At 45.6% G+C, this 22,407-nt stretch overlaps 1 protein-coding gene across 2 annotated transcripts in view; it reads right to left on the reverse strand.

Moving 5' to 3' along the window:
* Positions 1 to 299: 299 nt before the first annotated feature.
* Positions 300 to 22,407, reverse strand: part of AKT1 (AKT serine/threonine kinase 1) — a 140,589-nt gene continuing 118,481 nt past the window's right edge. The window contains exons 11-14 of one of the 2 annotated variants that reach the window (XM_084837429.1): positions 15,209 to 15,423; positions 13,463 to 13,550; positions 4,253 to 4,355; positions 300 to 2,259 (exon numbers count right to left, since the gene is read on the reverse strand). In XM_084837429.1, the coding sequence (XP_084693555.1) occupies positions 2,180 to 2,259; positions 4,253 to 4,355; positions 13,463 to 13,550; positions 15,209 to 15,423 (486 nt within the window). In that variant the 3' untranslated portion in view covers positions 300 to 2,179. The remainder of the gene's footprint in view (positions 2,260 to 4,252; positions 4,356 to 13,462; positions 13,551 to 15,208; positions 15,424 to 22,407) is intronic. The other variant, XM_084837440.1, reaches the window with a different exon arrangement.

Consider the following 22,407-nt stretch of genomic DNA (forward strand, 5'->3'; position numbering starts at 1 on the left):
TGGTACCAGGTGAAGACCTTTTTATTTTTCCAGGCATTTTAATCTTTTAGCTCTGTTGTTTTAAATCTGTTATTGTATTTTACATCTCTGCATTGCAGCTAAGCTTTATTTTGGTGTGCACTTTTATACTGTAGTTTTAAACTTTTACATTTTATACTGCATTTTGTGGTTTTAATTGCTGTGAACCACCAGAAAACTTCAGCTATTTAGCAGGGTGGTATAGAAATGTAATTAATTAAAGATTCTATTAGATTTTGCTCTTTCAGTCATCTGTACGTTCTACCAAAACCAAGACCAAACTAACTTGTTAAAGCACATTTTATTGAAGTATTTTTGAGGGAAACTTTCATATTGTAAGTAAAAATGCTAGAGTTGAATGTTGTAAAAACAACAACACAAACGCACAACAATGGGATTTTATGTAAAGGGAAAGTGGAGGATATTTTAAATACATTCCCTTTCAAATTAAAAAAAATGTTAAGGAACTGCAGTATAGTTCATCAATTTTATACAGATAAGAGAACAGAAACAAAAGCATATCTAAAAGATCATAAAGCCACAACGGAATAAACTCATTCGCAGCACGAGAGCTTAAAATCTTGGCCCGTGTCAAAGGCAGACAATTTCTGTCACCATGTTTGGCAGAATGATGTGGTTATGAAAATATAAAAGTGAGAAGAGAAAAATAAGCATGGGAGGAAAAAAGAATCAATTCTGGAACACAACCCTTTGTTGAACACGTGAAGTTTCACCGTAATTTTCTCTTTTTTTACACACAGCTGCTGCAACCAGTGGAGTCTGCACTCCAAACGTCGGTAGCACCCATCGAGCTTCTTTCCCCCCGCCCCCATAACCTTTAAAAATGTACACTGAAGAGAGTGAGAAACATACAGATGTGATCTCAACATGCGTGACATGTTGCCATTTTAAAACTGTCTCTATAAATAATGAACTAGGGCAACTGCTTCCGTGCTGAAAATTTGACTGTTAACAACTTGTTCGGTAAGATGTTTCATCACTTCAAGAGTGTTGTGCATTTTTTGTTTTTTAATACATAGAAATGCACCCCCAACTCACTAGTCAATTTTTGAAACAATAAAGCAGCCTTTTCCAACCCAGTGTCCTCTAGATGTTTTGGACTGCAACTCCCAGAATTCCCAGCCAGCACGGGAATTATGGTCCAATACATCTGGAGTGTAGCCAGCTGCGTAAGATGGCTACAAAACATTTTCAGCTGAAGTCGCTAACATGGTTGGCTCATTTCTCAAAGACACAACAACCAGGAAATTGTCTGGGACAGGAATAAATGAGAACTCTTGGGCAGAGCAGAGCTCATGCTTAGGTTCCACTGGTTTCAATGGGGCTTACACAAGAGAAATTGCCAACAGATGCCTGCCAAAATTTGCCAAAGCCGACCCTAACCAAATATACTCAAATGGAATTAAATGCACTGTCTTCAGAGGAATCACTTCTCTGTGTAATTTAGAAACTGACCAGATTCTATTCAGCTGTGTTTGATAGGTACTATCTTGTAGCAGATGCGGTAATGTAACTCTCATTTTTAATTTTTTTACCTCACTGAGGCCATTAATGCTATTCCTGTAACTGGGTTCCTAGAGTTGCCAACATTATCACTGCTGCCCAAATGGAGGTTGAACCTCTGCATCTCCAGAGTTTGTTCAGTTTTTGTTTGTTGTTGCTCGTATTATTGCACTACCTAAGTCTGTCTCTCATCCTAAATAAATCTAATTGTTCAGCGTGCAGGTTCTCTACTTACATAATGAACTGTATGGAATAAATAAAAAATGATGAGGTGTTTTTAATGGTCAATGTTGCTGGCTACGTTGAAAATCTTAAACTTCCGGAAAGAAAACAGTTTGGTGCATATTCTTAAAAACCTAAAATGCCATTTTTTCAGAAGAAAAGGCTTTTTAATTTTAATAAGGTTTAAGAATGGATTCTTGTCTTCCTTCTCAAAATTGCATCAGAGATTCCAACTCAAAAATGCATCAGGATTGTTTTAAATACACAGCCTGTGAGGCTTCCTACAAATTCAACTAAACCGTAGTACAAACATAGTTTGTAATTCATGTATCGTAGAGAGTTCTCTAGTGTCCGTCGAAATTAAAGGTCCCCAAAATGCAGTCTGATTGGTTGCTGTAAATGGACAAACAAAACATTAAGCCGTTCCACTGGCAGAGTAAGAGAACTGAGGAAAGTGTGGTCGTCGCTCGTTATCAACACAATCCATGCTGTCATCTGGAAGCAAAAGGAAAAAAATTATTACATTATTTCAACCACACTATCAATATACACAGTGCTTTATGGAAGGGGCGGGCAGACTTCAGGCATGCGGAATGTACTTGTTCTTTTACCAGAACCCTGAGATCCACCTACTGGATCCTGTTGCAAAAGGCAACATTTTAGAATTAAATTTTTGGATTCTGAGCCAGAAATTTGTTCTGACTACCAGAACAGAGCTCACAGTCCTTGCAGAAAAAAATCCACTCCTGGTTACTCCAAACTCTCTGTTTTTAGGACATAGGATGAGTCATGTTGCTGTTGGTTATTGTTAAACGCTCAGAAATTCTTACTGGGTCTACTGTAGGTCACCCAGAGATCTACCAGTAGATCCAAATCTAACTTCTGCCCATTGCATCTTTACAGGGTAACTCTACCAAACCACCACAACAAAAAGACAACTCCCTGCCACCAAGGAACTTACAATCTCCATTTGTGAAGTCAACAATGTGAAAAGAAGCTAGGCTGGAAAGGGAGAGGCAAAGGTAAGCATGATAAATATGCACACCTAAGTGTCTGTTTCAACCGCAGGTGAGGATTTAAGGGGTTAAATCAGAAAGTTCACAGGTACTGAGGAGGGAGCTGTGGACTGAAAAGAATATTCTGAATGTTCACCTGCTAAATGGGTCTTGAATAGTAACTACTTGTTCGTGTTACGTTAGCAGTGAAAATCATCACAATAGTTTCCAAAGAAACCCTATAGTGAAGCCATCCCCAACCAGCTATGTTGGACTACAAGTCCCAACACACCCCAGCCAGCTCCTATAATGCCTCTTTGGCATTCCTATGTTGTGTATTAGTCTACGGTAATGTTTTTGGTTGAACTAGGCCTTACCGCCGAGCTAGCTGATTAATGGTGAAAAACTACTCAGTGGACAGGAACCAGTGTTTACATCTGTGAAGAAAGGTGCTGGGGCTTAATGTACTTGATCAGTTGCATGGCTCACACAGAAGCCTGTCCAGCTAATCCTGGATATATGGGAGGTGGGCTTCCCATTAACTAGTTATTAACTCCCCTTATCCTGCATTCCTTACACCCCAAGGCTAAGCATGGTTACTTGGAAGTTTATCTTTACCTATAAGATGTGCACCACTCTTCTGCCACTATAGGTGCTGTGGCTGTCCTGGAAATTCTGATTTAGTGAGGATGCTGAGAATTTTCTGTTAGAGATCCCTACCCCATCCTCCCCACTCAGAGCTGCCATTTGCTGGGGAGAAGGAATGACCGTAAAACAGGTCAAAATCTGTAGTATAATTGTGCCCTCGGTGTACTTTGGATTGCAGCTTTATTCACTGGGCTCCAACCATGCAACAATTGTCTATACCAAACCGCTGTGCTGATTTTGATGGTATCAACCAGACTCTGGAACTTCCTCCTGCCTCATATATGGCTGGCGCCGAGTCTGAAAGACGTTCGGCACCAACTCAAGACGTATTTGTTCACTCAGGCTTTTGGCTGAAATTGCGTTGCAGCAACTTATATGCTTCGTGTCTTACTGTTCTCCCCCATTTTAATGTTTTAATGGTCAAGGTTGTATGATTCTACTGTGCTTTAGTGGGTTTGTACCCCGCTTTGGGATTGTTTGATATGAAAAGTGGGTAATACATGTCACGAACAAACACACAAATGGTGAAAGATCGCTTGTCCATCTACGCCAGCAGTGAATGACTTGTGGCCCTCCAGATCTAGTTGGGACTGCAACTCCCAACAGCCCCTAGCCAGCATAGCCAATGGTGGGGGATGATGGGAGCTGCACGCCAACATCATCTGGAGGGTCACACATTGCCCACCCCGGATCTGCCCTAAGAAAGGGTTCTGATTTGCTTTCGCTAAAACCCCACAAACTGGGTTTGGCCTGTTTCCCACAGGATGTAGGCTGAGTCACTGCCCACAGTCCCTTTATTAAGACAAGCCTGGGGAATTATGGACAGGAAACCACAGTGGTTTTACCTTGGTCAGGCGGGGTGATCGTGATCATCTGCGCAGTGAATTCTTCGTCGAAATAGCGTGTGTCTGTTTCAGACGTCACCTGTGGTTTGAATGGAGGCACCAGCTAGGAAAAGAAAAGACAGCCCTGGAATAAGTTTGCAGGCTGCTTGTCTGAGAGAACAGCTTTAAAACAGGATGATGGAAGGATACCCTAAACCAGGGCTGCTGAAACTCTTTCAGACCGAGGGCCAACTTCCATGTTGGAGAAGGCCTTGGGGAGGCTGCATTCTGGTGGTGGGCGTGGCTGAAGGCAAAATGGGGAGGGGCCAAGAGAAAAGGGGCAGGGCCAAAACACCAGGAACGCCAGCAAGTTTTAGCTCAAAGCTCCTACCATCAGTAAATTAAGAAGGGGGGGGGGCTGCGCAAAAGCTGGGAAGCCCCCAAATGACTGGCAGTCAAGGGAAAGGGGCATAGCTGTCACGTTCCTTCATCCTCCCCTCTGCAATCAATACACTCTAGGAACCAAGGCTTCAGGCCAACACTACTTTATTAGTCAGCGACTAGCTTCTTTACAGATGCAGGTTCTAGGAAACTCTTAGACTGCACAGAACCAGCTAATCCACACAACTATGAATATCAATAGAGGAGACGAAGTGGAAGTCAGAGAATTTGCCAGCAGTCTGGGCAAGAACGTCTTGGCCAGACTTGCTTGGCAGGAGGGAGCCCTTAGGGCGGCTCCCTCCTACGCTGGCTTCCATGAGTAGCCAACCTGGCAGAGCATCTGAGCCCTGCCCCTGACTTTTCCCGCTTCGCCCTGCAACAGACCCTAGCATCCCTCAAGTCACACCCCTTGCCCTCCGCCTCCTCCGAAACTTGAGTTTTCATGGTGGAGGAATGGGGGAGCCATTCAGGCTGGGCCATGTGTGTGTCAAGGTCTTGGGAAGAAAGTCTCGCCGTATCTGGGTTCGCTAGGGAGTGTGCGTCCCTCTGTTCTGGCTGTTCCCATTCAGATTCCGAATCTGAGCTACCAGACATCTCCATATGATCAGATTCATTCCTGACAGTAGCCATCTGATTGGGGCCCCAGACGAGGTGGGCCTGATCTGGTCCACAGGCCTGAGGTTCAGCACCCTTGGCCTAAACCTACCCCACATCAGTTGCCAGCATTCGACTGCTAGTCTCCTCAGACTTTTGTACATGGAATTGGGGCAGGTGCCATCTTGCCTTTGCCTCAGGCAGCAAATTATCTTGGGCCAGCCCTGCCTCACCTACACAGAAGTTTCAAACACCCTATCTACCTATACACATACATTTGTATCCCACCCTTCCTCCAAGAAGCACAGGGTAATATACATGCAGCTTCCCCGACTTCTTTTTTTAATCCTCACAACATCCCTGTGAGATAGGTTAGGGCTGAAAGAGCTTCATGGCTGAACAGGAATTTGAACTTGGAATTCCGTTCAGCTAACTGGTGGTGACAACAGAGATACAGAACACAGAAGACCTGGTTATGTGCTATCACACTTTACTACATGATGGGAAGGAAAAAAAGCAGCAGGTGATAACAAGAGTGATGGTGGGGAGAGTGATGTAGGGGGAGGCACTTGTCCCAAGAAAAATTAGGGAACCTCTTATTTGGCAAATTGGTTTTGATAAATTATTTCATTTGCTCTTTTATTACACACACACACACACACACACACACACACACAGTATATTTTTGAGAGAGAGAAAATAAAAATGTTTGCCTAAACATACCAACTCAGGGAGCAATCTTATGGCCCATAGACAGAGTCTGGGGGGCCATAGGAGTTTGGATTTCTGGATCGAAGGATGGAGACGGTACTCTGACCTCATAGTCAGGACTCCAAGCTCCCCGCCCCCTCACAACCGGCGCAGAGAGAACCACGCTGGCTGTCTCTCGAAGGTCGCAAAGGTGACCTCAGAGAGGAGGGAACGGGAGCACAGTGGGGAGGCTGGCTTACCCCATATCCCCAGGCTTCCCCAGCCTCCTTCCCTCCCACTCTGACCTGTCCCAGCTAGACAAGCGAAAAAGCCCATCTAGCCAAAATGCAGAGCAGGAGGCATGCGGAGATGAAGACCGTCTCTATTGCTCCTCCAACTCTGCATCGGATGGCCATAAGTCTCTTGAGCTCAGAGACTTATGGCCATACCAATAAGATTGTGCCCTTAACATCTTTCTAAACAATCTTTTTGACCTTTACACCTATCAAAACAATTCTCTATCTTTAAATACAGTCAACGTTGCAACAAACAAACACAGATAGAGTGAACATTTGGTTGGTTGTTTTATTCTAATATGTATTTTTCTGCCATGAAAATAGTTGAATCTTCTGTCCCCTCTTAGAAACACCTAAAATGTGTTAATTTATTAATTAAAATGATTTGCTAGATTTTCAAAATATTTATTTAGTTATTTATTACATTTCTATTATGCCCAGTAGCAAATGCTCTCTGGGCGGTTTATAAAGATTATGCTTTACTAAAGGAATTTGAGAAGGTGATGGTGCCTCTTAACTATGATAATATATAGTTAAACCTGCTTGTTTTAATTAAGAGACAGCCAAAGTTCCCAGCTACCCTGCTTAAAAACTGTGGTAAGCATTTCGCCTTTCATTTCCTAATTAAAATTCACCATCCTATAATAGGGGGCTTAGTTTCTCTCCTTTATCGCTAGCTCATTTTGCAGCTTTCACTTAACATAATGGTAGTTTTGGCATTTGATTTGCTCTCCGCTCACTTTTTAAATGATTGCCTGATGCACAGGAGAGAATGGGTGGGTGATTTAGAACTCAAGATCTACAGAGCAGACAAATTAACCTTATGTTTGAGACTGGATGGCAACAGCAGCTCACTGACTAATACAAAAATATGTCGCTTATATTTTTTTGAAATGAGTAATCCATGTGAGGCAGGAGGGAAACAAGGATATACGCAGGATTTAGGGACAGAAGCGCAGACGAAAAACAAAAACAGAAAGAGAAGTGACGCTTTCAGTTTACAAAGCAGGGGAGTTGCCTTCCCTACCCAGGTGCTCTAAAAGTCAGTCTGCCCTCATTGCCATTTGTAACATGATGCTGCTAATGTGACAGAATCTGGCACATGGGGCCTTTTTGGCTGTAACCCTAAACTATGGTTTCGTGCCAGAGGATTGTGCTTCAGGCTTGTGTGTGCTCACCACCCCCACTCCCAACGCCTCTTCCGCTGGCCTGGTTTCAAATAGGAGACTGGAAGCATCTCCTTCCTCTTTCAAGCTAATAAGAGTTCTTCATTACATTCTAACTTAGGGGAACACCAATTAGTTTAAACTATGTTTAGTTCAGACAAACCAGGAATCGTGGTTTATGCTCCTAGTTTGTTCGCTAACCATAGTTTAAACTAAGTAGAGTACCCCAAGTTCAGATATAATGGGCAATTTTGGTCAGTTTTAAAGCAGAAGTTTATTTGGATCAGGGGTGGGCAACACATGGCCCGTGGCCGTTTCTCTGGACCCCCACCGAATTTGTTGTGGTGGTAGCAACAAAAAGAGAAGCAATTTTGCAAGTAACCAACAGGGCAACTTTGCTTCCTTTAATTAATCAGCCTAGAGATTAATTCTGGCCTTCTCTCTGTCCCATCAGCCAGGACAGCTGATGGTGGGGACGAGGGAGAGGGCCTTTTCTGTGGTGGCCCCCACTCTGTGGAACTCCCTCCCTAGGGAACTCCGTCATGCCCCCTCTTTAATGAGCTTCCGTCGTGCATTAAAAACGTGGTTGTTCAGGCAGGTATTTGGGGTGGGTTAGGGTATTTTTTTAAAAAAATTATGGTAGAATTTTATTGTTTTGAATTGTTTTATGGTATGTTGTACATCGCCCAGAGTGGCTGGGTGACCAGCCAGATGGGTGATTAATAAATGTAATAATAAAATAAATAAATAGAGCAGGGCTAGGCAAATTTGAATGGTTGGGGAGGGGCAAATTGCACCCCCCCCCGACTGCAGATACACCCCACCCAAAATGCTGCTGCTGGATCTGCTGCAGCAGTGGCGACAAAAACCCCCCACAATTTTTCTTGAAAACAAGACATGTGAGGGCGTCTTTGAAAACAAGGCACGCGGAAGCCTGGAGGTTTCCAGGAGCATGATTGTGCTTGTAAACAAAATGCCTGCTCCCTGCGGGCCATGCTTTCAAGGAAAATTACGGGGGTTTTGGCCGCCATGGCAAATTCGGCGGTGGTGTTTTCTGGCAGGACCCCCTGCAAAAATGACGTGGGGAGCAGCATGCAGCCCAAGTGTTACCCACCCCTGGTCTGGTGTGACAATTTTGGCATCAGAACTGCAAAAGGGACTATGCAGCAGAAAAAGTCCAAACAAAATTACCACGCAGGTTTTAAAGAGAAATCTATTAAAGAAAAGGAAAAACAAAGGCACAGCCACCCTAATCTGTCATTTACAGTACTGTTGATTGCACACGTCTGCACAGACTAAGTACTTTTTGTACTCATAAAAATGCTGGACAACTTCCCAACCCAGCCTGAGAGCCAGAGATGCTAAATCTGCATTCATAATGACAAGGCAATGGTGAGCTGACGACAGGATAGTGGAAATCTCAACCCAGTGCAGAGCATGTATTGCTCACAAGGGAGACCATTAATGCCTACTGGGGGAAAACAGAAGGTGTGCAAGGGTCTCTTCAGAACACAAGCAACGAGAACATCACCCCTGCTTACACAGTGCAGCGGCATTCCTGGAGGGGGTGTGTGCCTGCCATCAGGCCGTAACTCAGGGTGTTGAGTGGTCTGTTAGAGCAGTCCTAGTAGCAAAAAGATTAAGGATGCAATTCTAGGCATGCTTACTTGCGAGAAAATTCCACTGAACTCAGTGAGGCTTTCTCTCACCTAAATATGTGTATGATCAGACTGTACAACAAAAGGGCCGTAGCTCAATGGGAAAGTATGTGCTCTGCATGCAAAAGGTCCCCGGTTCAATCCCCAGCATGTCCAGGTAGGGCTAGGAACGAATCCTGCCTGAATCCCTGGAGAGACAGTGCCAGTCAGAACTGACAATAATAAGATGGACCAATGGCCAGACTTGGTATAAGGCAGGGAGCTCGAGGGCCAAATTCCATTTTGGACAAGCTATCAGGGGCCACATTCCAGTGATGGCAGGGCTTTGGATGGCTTTAAAAGGGGGTTGGGCAAATTCCTGGAGGGGAAGGCTATCAATGGCTACTAGTCTTAATAGCTATGCGCTACCTCCAGAACCAGAGGCAGTGAGCCTATGCACACCAATTGCTGGGGAACATGGGCGGGAGGGTGCTGTTGCGCTTGTGTCCTGCTTGTGGTTTCCTGGACAACAGCTGGTTGGCCACTGTGTGAACAGAATGCTGGACTAGATGGACCCTTGGTCTGGTCCAGCAGGGCTCTTCCTATGTTCTTATGAAGGCAATAGGAGGCGGGCCAAAATACAAAGAAATTATCAGCATATTGTAGCTTAAAGCATTTTCTGCCGGTAACTAAGCCTTAGGAGAGGCATTTCAACCTTTTAGGATGGGGAAAAAGCTGCACAAAAGCCGGGAAACTGCCCAATGATCAACAGTTGGAGGAAAGGGAGCAGGACCAGGGGGAGGGGCGTGGCATTTGGGAACCCCAAGAAAGATGGATTGTGGGTTCCTGGTTGACAGTTGGTTGGCCACTATGTGAACAGAATGCTGGACTAGATGGACCCTGGTCTGATCCAGCAGGGCTCTTCTTATGTTGTGCCATGACTTGCTCTGGTCACATTTATATGGGGAAATGGCACCTTGGATAGCTCCTTTAGAGTTCTGACTGGTTCTGAATGATTCAGCCCCTGGGCCTGACATGTTGCACTTCTGGTATAAGGCAGCTTCCGATGTTCCTAACACTGGAATGCATACCGCCCCCTGCCCCCAATGAAATAATAAGACCTGGCTAACAAAGAGGATAGATTTTATTTAGGAATTAAACATTAAAAATAGGACATGACCCAGCTTTTTAAGGATGCATTGGGGCATAGCAGAAATGGGTGCAAATCAGATAGATGATGGCCAGCACTCCCCCCCACACACACACACACACTTCTTCATATTTCCTCTTTTAGCCCAGCTGCAATAAGCTTGAGGAGTGTAGTGGTGGGATGGGGGAAGATATACTCAGGAAAGTGTTATGGTTTTAAAGGGGCAGAAGAAAAAGACGAGGACAGGTAGCGCTAAATGGAACTGCTACCGTCTTCTCCCTCTGATTGCACAAGGCCTTTTTAATTAACCTGAATTGCAGTATGCCTGGACGTGTCTATGCCAACCTCAACGTTCAATTAAACGTTAATAAAAGAAACCAGCCTCGGAGGCTCCAGGTCAAATGGCGTCCTCTACCCAAGCCAAAAGGCCCACCTGCATCAGCTCAAAGACAGCACACCAGGTATAAGCATTTGTGGGTGATGACACTAGAGGGCGGCAGAGAGCTGCACTAGGAAAGACAGGGGTTTTGTGTGTGTGTGTGTGTGTGTGTGTGTGTGTGTGTGTGTGTGGAAAATGGGGGAATGAGAGGAAACCAGGGAATGGTGGTGAAGGTGAACACCTGCGATGCATTCAAGCAAGGATGACGTAGTGAGACCCTGCCGTTTTTTCTTTCCTGTTTACTCGAATGTCTTAGCCGGCCAAGTTTCATGTAGCTATCACGAGTAAAAAGAAAAGAGAAAGACTCCAAGGCAGGCAGGAAGGGAGGCAGCACGGAAGAAAAATGACCACGATTTGGTGGAGGAAGTAACGGCTGGGATTTCTAAGGCACAGCGTATCTTTGGGCTCCCAATGGTCTGCTGCAAAGCTAGAACCAGGCCAGCGGAGGCTGGTGGTTCCGATGTCAGCAGGGTGGTGAATCCGCTCCAAGTTTCAGTCAGAACCAACCAGAACTCTAAAGAAGCCATCCACGGTGCTCCACAAAAAGCCTCATCTGGAACACCCTGCTTTGCACCTTGGATAGCTCTGTTAAGAGTTCTGACAGAAACCCGGAGCAGATTCACCGCCCCACTGACATCGGAGCCACCAGCCTCCACTGAACCAGATTCAAGACAGAAGCAGACCCTGGTGACAGCCTTTCCCAACCTGGTGTCCTCCAGATGTATGGAACTGCAACCCTAAAAATCCTAAGAATTGCAGGCCAACCTATCTGGTGTGCACCAGGTTAGGGAAGGCTGATGGGTGGGCTTTATTTTAAAGCAAGGATTTCTAGCATTTAATTTGGGGGTGGTCAAAACGCAGCCCAGGGACTCCATGCAGCTCCCCATGGCCTTGAGTGTGTCTCCTGCTGCCTCAGTGGCCCCCACTACACTGCTGAAATTTGGTAACGGAGCAGCAAAAAAAGTTGACTGCAAACCACTGGGACCCAAAGGTGCCAAATTTAGCTTGTTTTCAAGCTAAACATGGCCCTCTTTAGATTCCGTAGAAGCTTGCTGCGGAATTTTGGCTTAAAATTATCAATTTTTTGGACACTGCAGGCAGTGTGGCAGCAGGTGCAGCCCCCAGGGGAGTCTGGGTGCTGGAAATCTGCCCCAAGCCACGCAAGGCTGCCTACCCGTGATATAATTGCTGGTTCACAAACAAACCCGTTCGTCACTTGTCTGTAAGCATCAAATGATGACCTGCATGCTTGGATAAGCCATCACCAGGGCAATCAAGCCCAGAGGGAATTTTGGGATTTTCTGCCTTTCAACTCAAACACCATGTTTTTCTGGTGGAACCTGTTTGCGTACTTCAGTGCGTGTCACCAAGAGACAAGACCCCAAGCAGGGCATGAGCAAACCAGCTCTTAGAGAACTGTTGAACAAAATACAGCCGAAGAGCATGAGACGGGGCACAATAGAGAACACTGGTGTCTGTTTGCACTTCGCATCAATACCACGTGTGGCGATAAAAAGTTCTACATTTAGTTCATGGGGGATACAAGTTCACTGGTCCCTGTATCCATCTACGGAGTTTGTGCTAAAAGGACTGTCCCAGCCCAGAAATAAGTGGCTCAGACTGTCCTAGCCACCTGTTGGCTTAGCGCAGCTGTCCCCAATCTGGCACCCTCCAGACATGCTGGACTACAACTCCCAGCATCCGCAGCCTTACAAAGGGTAATCTGCATCACCTTACAAAGGGGAACCTCACACCGTATCCTTGTTATCTCACAATGTGGCTGCTGCATACAGGTGAAATGAAATAGCCTGGGGTGCTGACGTGTAAAGTAAAAAAAGGCACTTCTTAGGAAAAAGAGGAGAAATGGAATGTATGCAGTGGTGATGCCCAAGAACCGGTTATTAAATCTAGCTGCATTGGGGGCAGTTGAATCTCCAGACTGCAATCCTGCACCAAACTCTGCATGATCAGCCCCATGATTTCCAGTGGGATTTGTAAGTATAACGTGGGTGTGGGAGGACTGTGGTCTGGGGTGCAATCCACTGGGAAGTTGTCCTGCGCAAGTTCCACTGAAATGTCTATCAGTTAAACTCACACAGCTTCTCCCAAAGAATCCTGGGGTTTGTAGTCTGGTTAGGGTTTGAGAATTCTGTTATTCCCTGTCTATAGTTCCCAGGTTCCCTGCACATAGGAAATGCTACTAAAGCAGTTTAAGTCTCTCTCTCTCCCTCTCTCTGTGTGCGCACGCTCAAAAATAATTGGAACCACAGTTATGGCTCCAATAGATAAGGTGATCGGTAAAATAAGGGTTCTGTAAAATAAGGCAATACAGGACCAGGACAACATGGAGAACGTTAGCTGGTCCCAGGCACTCCATCCTCCCAATCTGGATTCGGGAGTCAAAGATCCAGGAAAAGTGTGGGTGCATGGAGGGTAAGTTGTAAGCAAGCACAATTTGTGACATTGCACAACATCATGACTGATCACAGGGCACGTCAGATAAGGCATCAGCCTTAGCTTCCAGTTTCCTGGCTTTGTGGAGTTTGAACCAACATGAGATAGCCTTATCTTCTGGTCTTTTAAACCAGCAGGTTTTTTGATGTTTGCATGAATATATATATATATATATATATATATATATATATATGTGTGTGTGTGTGTGTGTGTATGTGTGTGTGTGTGTATACACATATACATACGCACAAGCACGCACAAACACACACGTACGTGCTCCTAGAGCTTGTTAAAAGACAGAGTGTTTTGAAGCCTCTCACACAACCTATCTACAAACCATATCTTAAGACACAACTGTAAATACCTTTTTTTCATATACATCCTGCCATACAATGCCAGCAAAAAATTTGTGCTGCATGATCTCCTTGGCATCATCTGGTCCGCCGCCTAACCTATTGGGAGAAAAGTCACCAACACTTAGTACAGGCAGCTTATTTTATATTCACATGCTCTGCATGGTTAATAATGCATCATTTTCGAAGACAGCTTTGGCTATTGGGAGGCACATACATACATACATACATTTATTTATTTATTTATTTTTGCCTGGTGTGAAATTGCTAAACAATGATGTAGAAATGTAAGATCTAAGGGGGCAAGTTCCACTGGTCCAGGGCCTAATTCCGCCCCCACCACCAGAACTCAGCAGGGACTGCTCCATCCTCAGAACTGCTGCCACATCACCAAATTTGCTACTGAAATTTGGTGGTGCGGCAGTAGTGGAGAAAAACCACCCATTTCCCCTCACTGCCAAATTTTGGTGGCAAATCCAGCAGAGTGGCAGCAGAGCAAGGTCCATGTTGCGCACCCCTGACTTAAACCGTGGGAAGAGGGACGAGGATGCCTCTTCCACGCTGCCTACAATGTCTTGTATACGGTCCATACTCCAGAAACATCAAACACTACTAATAGCAGTAGATGGTCTAGGCTGCCGCCACCTAAAAAAAAAATCATAATTAAGAAACAGATTTGAAACGAAGTCACATCATCAACCTGAACTGCAGTGCAGTCCGTAGATTAGATTTTATGGGAGAAAGAATCTTCATTTGCTTTATGAGGTTCCATTTCCCCACTTTCTATTAAAGAAAGGAATATAAAAGGAGCTGTTAAAGTAGCCAATTATATAGTTAGCAGAAACACTGCCAGGGGTACACGGGCGTCTCGCTGGTGCACAAGGCTTTTCAAAATGGTTCACTTTAAAGGGCTCACAGAAGCAATTTCGGGTGCAGTACCAGCTCCAGGTTCTGAGGGGCCCTTGGGCAAGGCACCCTCAATGCCCCCTTCCTCAGCAAGTCTATCTCACCACCACCGCCACCACTTGCTTGCTTGACAGGCAGAGAGCCAATGAGCACTTCGGCATCTTCTGCTCCTTCTTCTCACCACCACCACTGTCTGGGCCAGAGCGAGAGGCAGGCGAACAGGCAGGCTGCCATGGTGAAGAGGAGGAGCAACTTCAAGGGGCCCTGGTCAGTGGGCCCCTGCTGGGGTGTGGGCCCTTGGCAGGTGGCCAACCATGCCTACCCTGGACAGTGACCCTGTTTGGACGTAATGGCGAACTCAGGTTTAAACAAACCAGCATCAGAGCGCTGAAGCCAACATGCAACAGGAGGTGGGGAGGGTTGAGGGAGGAATGCATGGACCTGATGCTCGTTCCCAGCTTGCTAAACCAGGTTTTAACAAGCCAGGAATATTACTTCCGACCTGGCCCTGTGATTTAAACGAGGCCATCTACAGGCAGCTTTAGGGCTGAGAGGGGATCAGAACCCAGGTTCGTTTCCAGCCATGCCACACTGGCTCACAATACGTCTGTTGCCCGCTTTAACCCTGGCTGCTATATTTGGTGATGTCTCCTGTACACGAAGTTCAGATCTGAATCTATCCTTCTGTGATGCAAAAGAGGTGGCTGCGCTTATCTGAGAAGGAGAAAAGGGTGGGTGGGGGCATCCACTCCACTGGAACAAGCATGAGCATTGTGCAGTAAAACTGTGCCTACCTCCTAGAATATGCACAGAAGTCTGGGAAGTGCTCGTGTTGAAATCCAAAGCCTCACCTTTGCTTAGGATCCTTCTTCAGCAAGCCTGAGAGAAGAGACTTCGCCTCAGGTGACAACGTGCGGGGAAACCTGATCTCTTCCATGAGGATGAGTTCAAAGAGCTTCTCATGGTCCTGATTGTAGAAGGGGAGCCGGCCGCACATCATTTCATACATGACGACTCCTAAGCCCCACCAGTCCACCGCACGGCCATAGTCATTGTCCTCCAGTACCTGGAAAGGTACAGTGTCCAAGCTTTAGGTCAATGGCAAGCCACCCACTCATTCTTTTTAAATGGGTCTGGACCTTGCCTTATTACAGATAAGCTTAAGTGTGGGATACTACGCTAAATCTTTAGCATGCACCTCTTAGTTTCCCACCCTCCAAAGAAGATCACAGCATTGGAGGGATAAGACGTGAAAGAGCTCCACCCCCTCCACATTGTCTATCTTATATACGCAAATGAGCCTGCCCAAGGATTAAGGTCAGTATCAGAGCCATGAGGCTGGCAGATACTAGGCAGAGGGCTTTCTCAGTGGTGGCCCCACATCTTTGGAACTCTCTCCCCAGAGAGATACATACGGCCTCATCACTGTTGGATTAAAAAAAACAAAAACAAGTTGAAGACACTTTTATTCCAGTCTGCATTCGGTGCTTAAAATTCATTAGCTACTCCTACTGATGGGGGTGGGGTGTGGTGCGCACGCGTGTGCCTGCATTTAATTGTAATTTTTATGTTCCTGTTTTTGTAATATTGCAAGTCACCTTGTGAGGGCAGTGTGCCTGAACGGCAGGTTAACATTTTAAAAAAAGTAATACATAAAATCAACACTAGGTTCACACTTGATATGTGGTAGCTTGCACACCTGTTCAACCCAGATATTCTTAGCTCTATATAGAAAAAATGATGTGTTTGAAGCAGTGTGTTGATTGTGTGCAGAGCCACGGAGTATTTACAGACATGGAGGATTATTTTGCATCACATGACGAGGTTGCCAATCATCACTATACTGTAGAATTGCTGGAATACATGAAGGCTTTAAAAGGCTTGATCATCATAATGACGTTTGAGAGCATCTTAACTCAAGTGGCCAAACAGATGAAAGCTCTCCAAACCCTGGTACTGTTGACGGCTGCTGTGCATAAAAAAAAAAAAAAAATCCAAACAACCCATAACCTATCAGCCACGAGCCCTCACAACTGGAAGCTCCTAAATTTTTTAAAAAACGTTTTAGTAAATATGAATCTAGTAACACAGGTGAAAACTGTCTTTATGAGAAAGTGTCTTTCAAATCCCACCCATATGACTAAAAAATAGTAATATTATCACCCACCTGCAGCGTCTTCACCTTTAGAATCACTTATAGATTTGTAGTACCCACTTTCAAGAAGGATATAACAGAGTTGGGGAAAGAATAAAAACAGCGGGTGGCGGAATGGGAGGGGAACAACTGAAATGTTCAAGTATTAAATATTTGGCGTCTTTAGCTTGGGGGGAGGCGTGAGAGGACTGGGGGTAAGAACCCCACCCAATCCCTGAACCATGCCTGCCTTATGTGGTACTGTTACTCTGTTAAGCCTGGCTAGAACCAACTTCAGCTTGACTCCTCCACACTGAGAGCATCTTAACCCAACTGGCCAGAGAACTGAAAGCTCTCCAATTCCCCTTTGACCCTGAATGTCTGGGTTCTCCTCTCAGAACTGTCTCCATCAGCAACCTTTCGCCGCTCCCTCAGGTGGAGATAGCGAGGCCTGCTCCACCAGCTTACCAGAGAAAAAATGGCCATTTGGCTCCTCCCCTTCCAGACCGATCTTCCTTCATGGCCACTCCACCTGGTCATTTTAACCATTACATAACTTTATATAAGAACCGATACCTTAATGTGCTTATTCTCTTCTTCCTTCAACACCCCCTTTTCCTTTCCCATTGTGTCTATTAGGTTGTATGCTATATTTTTACATTGTAACCCAGTTATGGCTCCCCTTGTTGCAGCATAGCAATAGTCTACTTCAGGGGTGGGAGACTTGTGGTCCTCCAGATGTTTTGACCTACAAATCCCATCAGCCCTAGCCAGCGTAGGCAATGCTGAGGAATCATGGGCGCTGTAGCCCAAAACACTTGGAGGGCTACAAGTTGCCAGCCTTGTTGCAAACCTTCCCTCTCTGTGGAACCCTCTGCCAGTTGGATGTCAGATAGGTGTCAACGTTGTTCTATTCACAGTGTCTGCTAAAGACATTCTTCTTTAAACAAACCATTCCTGAATAAAAGCCCAACCACAGTTTAATCGGTATGGTTTGATTTTAAATGTTTTCATTCCACTGTATTTTCATTTTTTTTTTTATTATTCACCACTTGGGTTGTTGTTTTTCATATGTAGAGCTATTTATAACAGTTGTAAATAAATAAAAAATAGAAATAATAACCACTGATATACCATCAATTGGAAGATGATGGTATACCGATATGTAAATCATGAAATAAATACGACACTGCCAAAAGGTTGACAATGGTGGCAGGTCTTGCCAATGTGAGCCTCCCCAAGACAAAGAAGGCAGAAAGAGTGACCATTAGACGGTGGCAATTTACTGCCACAGCGGACACACTTTCTGAAGGGGGCCTTCACTGCCATACGCCAAGAGATGAAGGGAAACAAACTATTCTAACCTACTTTTTTTTTTTTTTTTAAGACAAATAACAGTGAGAAAAAACCAGAGAAAAGGGGAAAAAGTGAAGGACGAAGATAAACCTCAGCACTAAAGTCCTAACTAGCTGGACAAAGTTCCCGGAGAGGCAACTGCAATGGCAGTCGAAAAGGAACTGAGATCGGAGGGAACCTGCTAGGACATGCACAGTGGGATGGTGCGGGAAGGTTCCACCAAAAACTGCGTCTCTCAGCAATGGCAGTTTCCCGAGTAGAGGCTCTGTGCAGGCGCAGAGCCCATATGTGTGATGCACACAGACTACGAAAAAGAACTTGATAGTGTTAATACAAAATAAAAATAAAATGAGCTTATCTTTTAAATATCCTCAGAATGTCAGCAGTATTAGAATACTGTCATGGCTTTAAGTAATCAGCTAACTAGTCAAAAGAGCAAGATTGTTGGAACTGTAAAACCTCCGTGACAACCCCGCTAAATGGTTTATTGTTATGGTGTGTGCCACATTCTTCTAATAGACTGCAAGTCCCTTTCCACTTAAAAACCCAAGCCCAAAGTACACGGAAGCACCCTCTGTCGGCACCAAGATCATTACAGAGACCTCACAAATGCAGGGGACTGAACGCACCAAGACCTGCAATATATCACATGTAAGAGTTTGTTCTTTCCTCTGCCTGTCCGCTCCTCTGTGTCTGCAAACTGCTTAGTACTCTGCTTTGGGGGAAAAAAAAATTGGAACCTGGAAGACGGCCTGCAGTGACAAGCCAGAGGCTGCCAGGTATTGGATTACCCCACGCAGGTCTATTTACAGAAACTTCTGCCGTATGATTCGCACCGAGCGACAGCTGGCTCTGCAGCTGCCCCATATATGTAGAAGACCAACACAGCTGCTTCGCCTGCCAGGATTCCAGGAGCCGGCCTCATCACCCTTTATGAGCAATCGGGGGGTTGTTGAGCTTTGTGCGCAGGGATTGTGCAACAATGCAGTTCGCTCGCGATCAACGAGTCCCGGACAGCGCTTTTCCTTCAAGCTCAAGCCCCTTGGAGCGGACACAAGTAAGAGCTGGCATCTGGCTATTACAGGAGATGTGGCAGTAATACAGAAAACTACCAAGCCCATCCCCCCTGTTTATAAGACCCAAAAGCTTTTCACAAGGCCATAGCACTCCGAAAGTTGTAAAGCGCCCTTGGGATGACCCACATAGACTTCTGAGATCTGGAGTAAGATCCATTTTGAGCCCGGGGTGGTGGTGGGGGGGCGGGGTCCTCTGTTTTATTCACGAAACTATTTGGCAGCCAGCTAAAAAGGCACGCATGCACCGAAAGGAAATTATCCAAACCACCGTGCAAATGGCTGCACAGTTTACTTTAAGGGGTAAACAGTAGTCACCAGAGGGGAACAAACCCCTTTCACACATGAAGGGGGCTACAGTTGCAAGGGAACACAGCCTGAATTATGGAATTAGCTTTCTACAGTGATACATATGTACACACACAACTTCACAGAAGACAGTACTAGCAGTCAGACCACCATAATTCCTGACCCAACACACCACTGCAGTAACCATCAGTATTTCTTCTAACCACTACACCGATGTAAAAGGGAAGCACTTCCATGACTTGGAGCGGCCCAGATCACTGGGGGTAATGGAACGGCACCCTATAGAAGCAGCTGTTGCTGAATTCTTACTGGCTTCACACCACCAAACCTTATTCCTGTAATAATGCAAGAAGAGGCCTGCCAATTCAAGACCATAGGTCTGTCTAGCCCAGTGTCTTGCTTCCAACAATGGACAGCAGCCATATACTTCCAAGAAACACACAAACACGGCATGAAGGTGATAGATTTCTCTCTCCCTCGACATCCCCGTCCAACCACTGTTTGCTCCACTGGTATGTGGGGCTAACACAGCCTGTGAGTACAGAGGCTCCATTCCGTTGTCCTGGCTAGTAACAGTCAACAGACCTCAGCCTCCCACAAGGTTTGGTGATATGAAGCTAGGAAGAGTTCGGCAACGTTCATTTGTATGGGGTGCTGTAAGAGAAATGTTTCTACAACCAAAATGTTTCTACAGTCAGTTCTACCCGGAGGGTGTAAGTGACTACTGCATGTCAAGAGGGGTTACACTTCTGGGGGTGTCTACAAGACTAGTGAAGCGTGCGTGCGTGTGTGTGTGGGGGGAGATGATTCTGACTATGGTATTTCCTCCTAGTTATTGGCACTGGACTGTGCCTATGAGCCGATATCTCAAGGATTACCTCTTCCCACAGTCCCCCATGAGTTCTGCTGTGAAACCCATTCCTGGATGTACCAACCCACGCACTATCTCAGGTCATTAAGGGCATGTTGAGATGATTTGTTGGTGGTAGTTCCCAGGCTACAGAATTCTGTGGCCAGACTGTTCAGCAGGGTGTTCAAGGAGCTCGTGACTCTCTTGTTACCAACAGCTTCACTGACTACCGGTTTGTTTCCACACACAATTCGAAGTACTGGCAATGACCTATGAAGTCCTACACGGTTTGGGACCAGGCTATCAGAAAGACCGCCTCATCCCATACGAGCCTGCCTAGGTTTTAAGATCTTTGGGGGAAGACCCTTGGTACCACCACCATCAGAGGCATATTTGGTGGAGACGCAAGACAGGGCCTTCTTGGTGGCTGTTCCCATGCTCTGGAACTCCTGCGGGGGGGGGGAGGCTAGTTTGGCCCTCTCTTTCTTATCCTTCTGCCATCAGGCAAAGAAGCTTCTATTCAGCCAGGCCTTTGGCATGTAAGCTGGCCTGCTGCTGAAGGTTTTTTTTTAATTAGTTGTTGCCGTTTATTTCTTTTACTGTGTGTTCCCAATTTATTTGTTTTTATGTTATATTTTAATTAAGATTTCTTTTCAATCTGTATTTTATTGTTAGCTGCCTTGAGCACCATTTTTTTGGCAAAACGTCGGGATATAAATTAAATCAGTCAGTCAGTCAGTCAGTCAATCAATCAATCACATAAACTGCTGTCCTTGGAAGCTGGTTTGATCCTGACTTGCTGTGTCCCAGGAAGGACTCTTGGGACATCTATTTCCAGGGTGCCTGACATCCATACTACCAACTCAGGTGCCCTGGGAAAATCCAATATCCCAGGATCTCTGGTGCTTGGGATGCTGCTACAGCAGCATTTAAGGTGTCAGGGAGAGATGGGAGGACTTGCACAGATGCTTCCAGCAGGATCTCTCCACCACCACTGCTGGGTAAGTGGGAAAGAAAGGGAGGGTTGGGGATGTGTTTGGATCCTGCCGCACTCCTAACAATGCCTTTAGAAGTGTGACAGGATCTGAATTTCAGCACTGTGATCCAGGAAAAAGAAAGCAATGGGAAGGGGGGGTGGTATTTTTTATTTGCCCCATTCTAAGTCAAGCTGACAGGCTCTCAACAAAATGCAAAACTGTTGGGTCAAAGCTGACTCTTAAAGGGAAAACAGATTTTGATACCTTTATTGTAACTTGTGTCCAAAGTTTACTGGCTGTGATGGCCAGCTAAGCCTGGAAGGCTGGACCCTCTCTGGCAAAATTGCTGCCCTTGTGCTGGATTAGAGGAACTAGATATGGGAGAGAGCGACTGGCCCATGTTGCAAGAGCATTTGTAAGAACCCTGTGGCATGTCCAGGAAAAGGAAAGATTCCGATCACAGCCATTGCTCCGTATCAAGAAGCAGTTCCAACAATGTCAGAGTTTGGAACAGAGCAGCAAAGAAAAGATGGGGAGGAGGTGAGCATTACATATATCACTATTGCGGAATATTATCCAGCCATGATTTACAGGAGTCAACGGGATAACAACAGAGGCACCTTTAAGACGAACCAATTTATTATGGCATAAGCTAAATTTATTCGTTCTTAAGGTGCCACAAGACTCTTTTTGCTGTTTTTGCTGCAGCAGACAAATACGGCTCCCCCTTTGGGAAGCAGAAGGCAAGAGGATAAAAAAAGGTTGTTTTACTTAAAATAAGTGGCTTGTCAGGTTGGGAGCCAACAGCTCCAAACAGCTGCGTGGGTGGAATGTGCAAGCGGAGGCAGAACAGCTGTAAACACCTCGGTGACCAATACATTGGACACATCAAAGCCAACGTGGTGCCGCCGCTGCCGTCCATGGACCAAATTCCAGCGTGACCTTAAAACAACCATGCAGCAACTGTACAAACAGCCTCGCAGGCCAGGTTCCGATTACAAACAGATGACAGGAACGCAGGGCCCGCTTCTTCTTTACCTCTTGAAAAAGGCCAAGTGACTTCATGGACGCTGGGCATTTGTTCGTGCAGGCCCTCCGGAGGGTTTGAAGGCTAACCCACCGACTGGATGACAAAGACCACTGGAATTTTTACACGCATACACACACACACACACACTGCACACCATGAAGAGAGACAGAGCCCAAGCGAGGAAAACAACAACCATCCTGAGCCGTATAGCACTCTTTGAGCATTCAAAACACTTCCCCTACAGCCATTACCTCAGTAATTGTTTCAACATCCCGGAAGATAAGACAGTACTATTACCCTGTGCTGCAGATTCAGAGAGCC

Source organism: Heloderma suspectum, chromosome 1 (assembly GCF_057233095.1).
Source record: "Heloderma suspectum isolate Gila_16-S chromosome 1, 16-S_ref, whole genome shotgun sequence".
Lineage (NCBI taxonomy): Eukaryota > Metazoa > Chordata > Lepidosauria > Squamata > Helodermatidae > Heloderma > Heloderma suspectum.